At 49.8% G+C, this 10888-nt stretch overlaps 3 protein-coding genes across 4 annotated transcripts; 2 read left to right on the top strand and 1 right to left on the bottom strand.

Annotated features, from left to right (window-relative positions):
* The first annotated feature begins 419 nt into the window (after window positions 1–419).
* On the top strand, window positions 420–2177 carry LOC119302845. Its single transcript, XM_037579886.1, has 3 exons — window positions 420–609; window positions 1551–1658; window positions 1755–2177. The coding sequence occupies exons 1-3, from the start codon at window positions 547–549 to the stop codon at window positions 1965–1967; spliced, it is 384 nt and encodes a 127-aa protein (XP_037435783.1). The 5' UTR covers window positions 420–546; the 3' UTR covers window positions 1968–2177.
* Window positions 2178–2724: 547 nt separating this feature from the next.
* On the top strand, window positions 2725–5848 carry LOC119302843 (protein PLASTID MOVEMENT IMPAIRED 1-like). 2 transcript variants are annotated; one of them, XM_037579882.1, is made up of 2 exons: window positions 2725–5611; window positions 5704–5848. In XM_037579882.1, exon 1 carries the CDS (start codon window positions 2975–2977, stop codon window positions 5597–5599), a length of 2625 nt encoding a protein of 874 aa, XP_037435779.1. In that variant the 5' UTR covers window positions 2725–2974; the 3' UTR covers window positions 5600–5611; window positions 5704–5848. The 2 variants fall into 2 exon arrangements, with proteins under 2 accessions (XP_037435779.1, XP_037435780.1); XM_037579883.1 differs by having other exon boundaries at window positions 5701–5834.
* Window positions 5849–6073: 225 nt separating this feature from the next.
* Window positions 6074–8948, bottom strand: LOC119302844 (mitochondrial phosphate carrier protein 1, mitochondrial-like). The gene is made up of 6 exons (XM_037579885.1): window positions 8642–8948; window positions 7723–8072; window positions 7559–7602; window positions 6741–6955; window positions 6522–6646; window positions 6074–6359 (listed from the first exon to the last, which is right to left on the bottom strand). The coding sequence occupies exons 1-6, from the start codon at window positions 8837–8839 to the stop codon at window positions 6311–6313; spliced, it is 981 nt and encodes a 326-aa protein (XP_037435782.1). The 5' UTR covers window positions 8840–8948; the 3' UTR covers window positions 6074–6310.
* Between the last annotated feature and the right edge of the window lie 1940 nt (window positions 8949–10888).

Genomic DNA, 10888 nt, shown 5'->3' with positions numbered 1-10888 from the left:
ACTCAAATTTGGGATGATTTTAACCCTCGAATCTTCAAAACCGAGTAATATCCCCCCTGAGTGTTTCTACTGTGATTTGTGGTTTTTCAATATGAGTCCGTGACATGAAGTGTAGGTAGAGCAAGTGAGGGGCTTTGACTTGGCATGTTTTTTTAGGGCTTGGCATATTTTTAGGGTTTTCTTAGGGCTGCTTGGCATATTTTTAGGATTTTCTTAGGGCTGCTTGGCATAGTTAGGTTGGATCAGGTTCAACACACAACGAAACGCTTGCCTCGCAAAAAAAAAGCGCTTCTCCCAGACTTTTTTTAGGGGAGGCTTTGCGGTATTCCTCCGTGGGCTTAAGTGCTTTGCTCTCCGATCTACCAAGCCCAACAAGGCCTGGTCCAGTCAGTCCAGAACTCCGAATCCAGCGACACGTCACGCCTTCTCGAGGCAAAGCAAAACCAAACCAAGCCAAGTATCCATCCAATCCAACCCGGCGCACGCAGCGACGACTCGCCGGAGAAGATTCCCGTCGGGAAATCAATCCATCGGAGGAGCTCCACGATGGCGGGGGAGGGAAGGCCGGACGCGCAGCTCTTCCAGCTCCTCACCGACCTTCTGCAGGAGGTACGTACGTGCGCCCGCACGCCGTCTTGATCCGCGTTCGATCTCGATTCCTCGCCGGCCGCCGTCGACTGGAGCCTGGCTCGCCGGTTTCCCGACCGAGAGGTTCGGTTTGCTCCTGTCCGAGGTCTCCCGTCTGCTGGATCTGGTAGGCTTAGAGAGGGGGAACGCGTCTGGTTCTGCTTACAATCGTTGACATTGCTATTATCTGTATCTGATATATGGCCAAAACGCCAACACCCAAGTACCTGCACTTGTTTACCAGGTTTTCACTCACAAATCATGAAAATCAGCACTGTTTGTACGTTTGTTTCATCGTGTGGTGATTTGCAAGACAAGAATAGGGTAGCCCCCCAGAATCTTTTGTAGTAGCTGTTTTGCATTGTTTTATCAGAAACTAAGCGAATATTATGGGTTTCTGTGCCACCGTGCACCTGCCCTACTTACTGTGTCTAGCTGTATCTGAATATTGGCAATGCCATGCGTGTGATGCTTTGTCTCATAATCTGTATACCAGTTCATTGATGTTGTCTCTGTCGATTCGGACATTGTTATGCAAAAACTGTTGGTTTACTCTTACACCTCAGTTTCCTGAGTATATTTCTTACTTCAGACAATTCAGCCTTGTATATTTTCCATGACTGTACTGTATTTGTCTTGTGGTGATGAACTCTTGAGTATAATTACCTTGGTGTCTCCATGCATCCGCCCAACTGATTGTCTCTAGCTGTATCTGAATATTGGCAATGCAATGCATGGGTGGCTTTGTCCCATAATTTGTAGTGTACCAGTTTATTGATATTGTCTCCTACTATTCACCTCCGTTTCCCGGGCATATTTTTTACTTCAGACAATATATTTTCCATGGCAATACCGCATTTGTCTTTTGGTGATGGACTCCTGATAAATTAACATGTCTTCAATCCTCTTTTGTTAATATGTAGGTGGAGTCAATGAGCAACCAGGAAGAGGTAGAATTGAGAGCAAAGATTGAAGCGCTGGGCCTAGAAGTCACTAAGGTTCCAGAGAAGGCACCTAAGCAACTTGATGAGGTAACTGCAGCAATCTTACCACCTCATCCTGCTATTCCCCTGTCCATGAATCCAAGTCTTATTGTCTCATTAGCTTTGTTCCAATTCTTTCTTCAGTTAGAAATAGCTGCAGAGCTGGACAGGCTGTCGGCAAGGCTCGATAATGTCGACAAGATGATATCATCTGCCATGACATCTGACCCCGAGGTGAAATCGCTTCTGAGCAGCACCGCCGATGTCTGGATGCCCGTCATCACCGCGTCTGCTGATGAAAGGCGAGGGTTTGCGGAAACAAGTGGCGACAAGGGAGAGCAAGAGAAATCTAAGTAAATAACTTGGACTGAAGCCCTTGTAGTCCTTTGTGCCAGCCTTGTTCTACATGTTTCTTACATGAGTATATGTCCATAGCTATGTATCAAATGTTCTTTTTTGGGGGCATAACAGAAAATAATCACACATGTTGTTCATGTACTATAATAACTAATTTGTCGGATGGTTTGAGGTAATAAAGTCTGCCAAGTACTGTAAGGGCTTCCCTTAGTCTTTTTGTCAAAAAAGAAAAGCCAGCCAAGCATTTAGCATTGTGTTCGGTTTCAAGAACAAAGATGTACCTGCGCTGCCAATTTTTTCTGAAAATGCACTCTGGTTGCAAGCATGTGGAAAGCATAGGTTTTGTATGGTGCTCATTTGCCTAGTTTTCCACAAATTATTTAGAACAATGTATTCGCTGCAAGAATGTGCGTCGGAAGTGTGGTCGTTGACAGAAACACATCATATCCACATTACCATCTTAAAAATGCAGTTAATTTGAATGTTTGAATCAATTTTTCGAATTCTACTCAGTTGAAGAGAGGGCACGGAACAGGGCAATCTGGTCTTGTATTCATTGTTTCAGAATAATAATAATATTGAGACAAGCTTAGAGCATTATCCCTCTAAAATCTGTGCTATTTATCCAATCACATGATCCGTTGGCTGCTACTCAGGCCAACTGGTCCCCACCGCAGCTTAGCTTCTTGGCGCGAAACCAACGACCGGGAGAGCACCACGAGCTCACATCGACGGTGGCCAGGTCGTACGCCGGCCCTCCTCCGCCACCCGCTGCCCCCTCCCGAGTACCTCCAAAGCTGTCGCCAGCCAGCCATGGCGACGCCCTCCAGTCCCACCGCCACACACTTCACCTTCTTGTCTCGGCTTATCCACACTCCCTCTAGCTGCACCACACTACACCACGTGACCTCTTCGCTCCCGTGCGTATTCACGAGCTGCTTGCTGGCTAGCTAGGAGGCGCGCTGCCGGCGAGGTGATCGGGTCGACGAGCGCGTGTTGCCGCAGCCATGGCCGACGACGGCAAGCCCCGCGACCAGACCCTCCAGGAGCTCGACGCGCTCAGCCACACGCTCTACCAGGCGCACAGCAACCGCCGCCACGCGTCGCTCGCCCTCCCGCGCGGCGTCGTCGGCGAGGATGTCGTAACGGCGGAGGCGCTCCGGGCAGAGGTCGCGCGCCCGCGGACCCGCCGCCTGTCCATGACGTCGCCGTTCCGGTCGAGGGGCAAGGCGGGGAAGAAGGATGACGACGACGAGGACGACGACCGCGGCAGCCTGAGGGCCGCGGCGCCGTCCAAGAGCCGGAGCTTCGCCGCCGCGGTCTCCCCGGCGCTGGGCGGCGGGGAGAAGAAGAAGGGGTTATGGGGCTGGAAGCCGATGCGCGCGCTGTCGCACATCGGCATGACCCGCCTCGGCTGCCTCTTCTCCGTCGAGGTGGCGGCGGCGCAGGGCCTGCCGTCGTCCATGGACGGGCTCCGCCTCGCCGTGGCCGTGCGCAAGAAGGAGTCGCGCGAGGGCGCCGTGCAGACCATGCCGTCCCGCGTGCAGCAGGGCGCTGCGGACTTCGAGGAGACACTTTTCGTCCGTTGCCACGTCTACTGCAGCGGCGGTGGCGCCGGCAAGCCGCCGGCGAAGTTCGAGCCCCGCCCGTTCCTGCTGTCCGTGGTCGCCGTGGACGCGCCGGAGCTGGACCTCGGCCAGAGCTCGGTGGACTTGAGCGCCCTCGTGAAGGAGTCCACGGAGAAGAGCCAGCAAGGGGAGCGCGTGCGGCAGTGGCAGATGGCGTTCCCTCTCGCCGGCAAGGCCAAGGGCGGCGAGCTCGTCGTCACGCTCGCGTTCCAGATCATGGAGGACGGCGGCGTCGGGCTCTACAGCCAGCCGGCCACCAAGACTGCTGCATCATCCTCCTCTAGTTCGTCGGCGTTGTTCGCAAGGAAGCAGAGCAAGACGTCGTTTAGCATCACGAGCCCCAAGGTCACGCGATCGGAGCCGTCATTTACGCCGGCGAAGGGCACGCCGTCGCAGGACTTGAGTGGAATCGACGACTTCAAGCTCGACGGACCTAGCACTCCGGTGCCCGAGCCCAAGCAGGTGCAGAAGAAAGAGCCGGAGCCGGAGGCGAAAGCCGATGACTCGGAGTTCACGGAGTTCGACTTCGACGTCGTCGACAAAGGCGTGGAGGGGCAAGAAGAGAAGGACGAAGCCAACGCCGACAGCAAGAAGGAAGACAAAGAGGCGGAGGAGGAGGAGAGCGCAACGCCGGCGGCCGGCGATGAGGTGGTCAAGGAGGTCGTGCACGACAGCGCGAGCATGTGGCGCCTCAACGAGCTGGACGCGATCACCAATCAGATCAAGGCGCTCGAGTCACTGATGCTCGGCGACACGCTAGAAGAGGAGGCCGACAAGCCGGCAGAGCCGCAGGAGGACGAGGCGGCGGTGGAAGGGCTGGAGGCCGACGAGGAGGAGGTCACCAGAGAGTTCCTGCAGCTACTGGAGCAAGGAGAGGGCAATGGCAAGTCATCGACCGCTCCTCAGGTGTCATCGCTCAAGTCCAGCGCGAAGCCGGGCACCGGCGCCGACGAGGCTTGCTACGTCTCCGACCTAGGCAAGGGGCTCGGCCCCATCGTGCAGACCCGGGACGGCGGCTACCTGGCCGCGACGAACCCGTTTGACATCCCGGTTGTGAGGAAGGAGCTTCCCAAGCTCGCCATGCAACTGTCCAAGCCGTTCATCCTCCGCGGCCAGAAGCTGCCCGGCGGCGGCGCGGAGGTGTTCCAGCGACTGTGCGCCGGCGGGTGTGAGGCCCTGTGCGAGAAGCTGGGCGCGCTCACCGCGACCGACGAGGTGGTCGGCAAAACCGCAGAGCAGATCGCCTTCGAGGGCATGGCGTCGGCGATCATCAGCGCGCGGAGCAAGGAGCTCGGCGCGAGCTCCAGCGCGGCCGAGTCCGTCTCTCTGCTCCGGACAATGTCGGCGGCGATGAGCGACGGGCGCCAGGAGAGGATCACCACCGGCATCTGGAACGCCCATGAGGCGCCGGTGACAGCGGACGAGATTCTGCCGTTCTCGCTGCAGAAGATCGAGACTATGGCCATCGAGGCGCTCAAGGTGCAGGCCGGCGTCGCCGAAGAGCAGGCTCCCTTCGACGTGTCCCCGGTCACCGACGCGGTGGACGCTGGGCACCCTCTGGACGCCGCCGTGCCACCGGAGGAGTGGGCGAGTGCGTGCGCTGGCGCAGACGCGGTGACCATGCTGGTGGTGGCGCAGCTGAGGGATCCCATGCGCCGGTACGAGGCGGTCGGCGCGCCGTCCATCGTGGTAATCCAGGCTGGACGGGCCGGCACCGGCGCCGATGGCGAGACCAGGTTCAAGGTGGCCAATATGCACGTCGGCGGCATGCGGCTGAAGACGGCCGACCGGCGTAACGTGTGGGACGGAGAGAGGCAGAGGCTGACGGCGACGCACTGGCTCGTCGCCTATGGGCTCGGCAAGGCCGGCAAGAAGGGACGCCCGTCGGGGGCCGCAGCGGGGAAGATCGGGACTGACGTGCTGTGGAGCATGTCGTCGAGGGTGGTCGCCGACATGTGGCTCAAGCCGATGCGCAACCCGGACGTGAAGATCGCAGCCAACTAAAACTAGCTGCCGGTGAGCTCCTCTGTTTCTCTGCAGCTGAAACACTTCTTCATCTTCCACACCTCAGAACTACTTACTGAATTCCTGCACTTAACTTGTAGCAGGAAAATTGAAACTGTCAATGTTTTCTTCATCTTGTTCCAGTGTTGATAAGAATACTGTAAGTAAATTTTTTTTTTGAACAGATACAATACAAGTATTTTCGTACAGGATATAAGAAATGAGAGTATCCAAAGTGTTGCTTGCTCCTGAATATAGTGTAAATGACAACTTGCAAGGGAATTTGATCACTACTACAAACAAATAAAGAAGAGTAACATCACACATAATATTATGATTCCAGTTTTCATCCTTCGCGGCATTATTTACAATGGATCTATAGCCGATTGTTTGCATGCACGACAAAATGACATTTTCTCACACAACTAACTTCGAAATGGAGATACTACAAAGCATCCTGAAAACACACCAGGCTGTAAGTCTGTAACCAAGGTGCCAAACGGGTGCTGAAGTTCATGGACTTATGGTCGTCTAAGATGCGTCTAGAACATACAAATCCTTCATACGGCTCAGTTAGCTACTGTTCCCTACAACTACAAATCACTCACATTCGTCATAATCAGCAAGAACTCAGAACTGTGGGTACAATACTGCTGAGTGCCTCTGAGAAACAAAAAAATGTATCGATAAACTTTTGTAGAACAGGTCATATTACGTGTCAAGTTTTTCCAGATCACGAGGAAGCCCTCCACTGGGCGGCCTGAAATAAACAGATCAACAGTCATGACAATGCTATCCACAAGAGAGCTTTCAAGAATGTACAACAGAAAAGGTCTGTAGATAAGAGCTACCAACAACAGAAAATACAGTCTGTAAATAAGAAGATAAGGAAATTATTCCAGCCATCGAAGTGCACACTTACAATCCAGTAAATATCTTAATGGTATCGTAGAAGAACCATTGCATGGTCACGACAGGCCCTACAAGGGTAATTCGAATGGGCAGGCTTCTTGTGAACAGCCCACGCAATCCAATGCTTTTTATAGCCTGAAAGGGATACAATGTGATTATTATAGGAACAGAGTGTCAAGACTTGAAATTAACTAATCTGTTGGCTGGACAGGTACAGTCGCATCCTTACATGTAGAACGTTTTTAGCCTTTTTGTTGTACAGAGAAGAGACGATGTTATCTGCAGGATTTGAAACAACAGTACCAACAGCACCAGAAATATATCCAGCCAGGCATGTAGCACCAAGCTGCTGCGCTGTTGAACAATCCTGTTTCTTCTTTTGAATGACTTTCTGGTATAGGAAGTCGACGGTATGCTCAAATGACGAAAACATTATCATAGAAACTGCAGGAGAATAAAATAGGATAAGATAAACCTGTACATGTCAGAAAAAAGGTGACTAAACCTGTACATGGACTAATTAACTTGGGGAAAGGTTCAATTATAACATAAAGATAACTTTCCATGTATCAGAAGCAGACTGACTGTCATTGTTCCTAGCTCACTGAGTAGAACAAATGACCATCACAAGACAAAAGGTGGACACTATTGACTATTGTGATATAAATGCAACCTGTGTTTGCCTCTCACACTTAACTCATGGAGTCCCTTTTTACAGTTCAAGCAACAAGTACTCCCTCTGTAAAGAAATGTAAGACTGTTTAGCTCACTACTTTAGTGTTTAGTGTGCTAAACAGTCTTACATTTCTTTACAGAGGGGTTCCTTTAATTCACTCTGATAAAATCGGGAACCAAGCAAGATTTAATTCACTCTAGTACTGTAATAGCTACAACTATTTTTAGAAGAACATACCTACACCATATATCTAACTAGATTTATCTTCTAAGCGGGAAAATTAATACACTCATAACTTCCTGATACGTTACTTTAATTGGCACAATAGGATTTTGCGAACAATTAATATGTGAAACAGGGGGAGTTATTACATGGAAGATTTCGTCCCCAAAGTGGTAAAAGCCCCCTGTAAAATCTGCAATGAACAAGAAATGCACTTTCCATAAATTTAGAACTCAGGAAGATTAAAGATCGTATGTCCAGGCATACCAATAGTGAATCTAATGAACCTAAGAATAATACGAAGGAAGCTTACCCAGACAAGCCCTCAGCGGCATACACCCTTGGAAAGCCATCGACCAAACCTTTTGCAAACATGGGCTGTGTCTGCACACGGACTTTCACCGATTCGAAGGGGCAGAGGGCAACATCAGCTATGATCTGAGCAGAGGCGCTGCTAAGAAAGTAAACTGTGCTCCTGTTGCTGTCCACCAGCGCATCAGAATACTGCTTCTTGAAAAACTCGTAGAGGCCAAACTTGCAGCCGCCCTGAGCGCCGTAGCCGAATAGCTTCCCTCCCCAGCCTCTCCAAAGCGACGAAGCGCCCTCTTCTCGTACAAGAGCACTCAGTCCCGAGCATATAGTGTTATATTTAACTGGATTCACCTACCAAAAATAGATAAACGGAACAAAATTATACAGCCGCAGGCATTCATAGGATAATTTCTGAGGCAGCAGAAAACCGCAAGGCATTAATTAAAGTGGACATGGCAGTATTATTACAGGTCTCCATACAAGATACACATAAGGGCCTTGTCTTTTAAGATCAACAAAGGGACATGTCTTCAGTTCTAGCTACAATACACTTGTTTGTGTGCAATCTGACATGACCCCCCAGCTTCTGATGTTTCTTCTACCGTTGCCGAGTAAAATCGTTACAGGAGTAGGCAAACTTGGTCATGGCTAAGCCTCTCCACGGGAGCAGTTTCAGCCAGGAGCTAAAAGGATACCAAGTTTATACAAGCTATATATGGCCTGCTACACTCAAATACTAGGTCAGAGCTCGCACGGGATCGTCCACGCAGGAAGAATCCCGGGCTGCATCGAGCACGCTGTAATTCGACCTCGAGCGAGCACCATTTCTCCCTCTCGCCAGCTAGAATAATCCTAATTAGCGAACCCACCGGCATTCCCTCCCCGCAGGGTTCAACATACAGCGGCGAGCGCACGTGTACCTGCATGTTGACCTTGAGGACGTCGAGCGGGGTGATGGCGAGGTGGGTGGCGCCGGCCGCCAGCATCCCGCCGCCGAAGCACAGGGCGTAGTACTCCGGCGAGAACAGCCGCATCCCACTCCCTCTCCCAACGCCGACGCCCCTCCTCGCCGCGTCCGCCTCCGCCGCCTCGCCGCCGGCTCCTCCGCACGAGGCCATTTTTGCGGCGCCGTGGGTGGGAGGGGGGAGAATACCGGCGCGCGAGGGGGGGAGAAAGAGGAGAAGGAAGAGGAGGATTCGCTCGGTCGGTTCCTGCGTTCGTGGAGACTGGACCGGGAGCGGACCACGTGGCCAGGCCGCGGGCCGTGGCTTCGTCTTGCTGAGACTGTTTGTTTAAGCGGCTGACTTGGCACGTCGAGGGCCTTGAACCCCCAGTAGCACGGCCCTGAGCGTGACAGGAGTAGTTGGGCCGCACGCGGCTGGATTAATCGCCTACTTGGACTGGTACGTCCCACAGGCCACAGGTTAAAACAAGAGGCAGGCAGGGGTTCTACTCAAAAAAAAAAAAAAGAGGCGATTCTAAAAAAATAGAGGCAGGGGTATTTTTTTTATGTTCTAGACTAGTTAATTGTCCGTGCGTTGCAACGGCGGCACATACATTCTTCCACTTCTGAACTTTGTCTAACGAGTAAGTCTTAACTCCCTTATCCTATATCCTATATACATAAGAAGTTGATCCCCACTATCCTATTTATCTCAACATGCACACATGCCACCTCATCAAAGGCCCACCACTACATGCATGAGGCAAAGTTTTCCATTATTAATTGATCTCATGCACCCTTTTCAGTTCCCATACACGCCACCTCATCAAAGGTCCGCTCAACATGCATGAAAAAAATCCATTACGTTATGCCACTTATATTCAAAATATGTTCTAACTACACAATCAATTCCAATATATGAAATTTATTTTTAGCTTTAGTTCATATAATATTAATTCAACAATAGAAGCTTCGTACAATCAAATCACTGAAATATATTGCAATTCCTTCTCGTGGCAACTCGCCGGGTATTATCTAGTATCCTCAACGAGCCTTTCTTGCTCCCGGTTCTTTCAATTCAACCTACTCTACCATTTTGTTGATGCTTCGAGGTGCCTTTGAAACCCCGAGGTTTAAACTTTGCGGTAATCATGTATTACAAAGCTTTGACAAATTACATGTACCATTGACCTTTCATTTGGGCCAGAATGCATTGGAAATGTTGGACAAGGTACCCAATGCACAATGAGAATACTTTCAATAGAGCATTCCGAAAAGATCTAACTTCCAAACATACTCACCTCATGAGCTTTCACAATTACTCTTCTCAAGAAGAAAAATGCTTTTAAAGAAGAACTTGCCGAGTGATGACAATAAGCGGTTAAGATATCAAAGTGGCTTTTGCAACTCCATTTTATGCAATGCAGTTCTCGAGTCCGTGCTACCTTGAAACTTGAATGCTTGAATTCTGATTATGTCATAACCCTTCACCAATTGTGTACTTAAATCCCGGGCACAACAACTACTATCTCTTGGTGTCCTTCAACTTCTGAGTCCTACAAGAACATGCACCTTTTCTAATCCCGATGCTTACAACTTTGTCTAACGATGATCAAAACGATTCATGCGCAGGCACTCAGATATACATACTAACCCACTATGCCAGTGTATTACCATTTTCATCAATATAGAAAAGCATTGTATTGAACATACACAAATACCACATAATGCAACGGCTATGCTCTAGATCCATTCCATAATATACAGACAAATACGTAAACAATAATGTAAAGCAGTTTGAGAAAACAAACATTTATAGAGCCTTTTTGATTCAAAGGTATTTCATATGAGAAAAATGATGTAGATTGATCATGCATGAAGAGATGAACCAAACATGATAGTATAAAATGGCACAAGGCCATAAATTAGCTCGCCTCTCGTATAACCATTGATGATATCAATGTGTTGTACTTGAGCTAGAAAAAAGTGCACAATCTATTTCAGTTTGAAGTAGCCTGCCTATACTCTGCGAAAAATGCTAATGGTCACCACCATGGTAGACGCCTTTAAAACAAATTTTCACGGCTCGATTTTTTTTCAAAATTTCATATGAATAGAAACACACATGTATATCCAAAATTTGCAAACATTATACTTTGACACATAGCGTACACAAAAAAAAGACAAAAAAATGTATTTTCAAAATGGGTCGACCTTTTTTGTT

Source organism: Triticum dicoccoides, chromosome 5A, assembly GCF_002162155.2.
Source record: "Triticum dicoccoides isolate Atlit2015 ecotype Zavitan chromosome 5A, WEW_v2.0, whole genome shotgun sequence".
In the NCBI taxonomy this organism is placed as follows: Eukaryota; Viridiplantae; Streptophyta; class Magnoliopsida; order Poales; family Poaceae; genus Triticum; species Triticum dicoccoides.
Note: the sequence above shows the minus strand (reverse complement) of the source record. Positions and strands in the feature narration are given on the sequence as shown.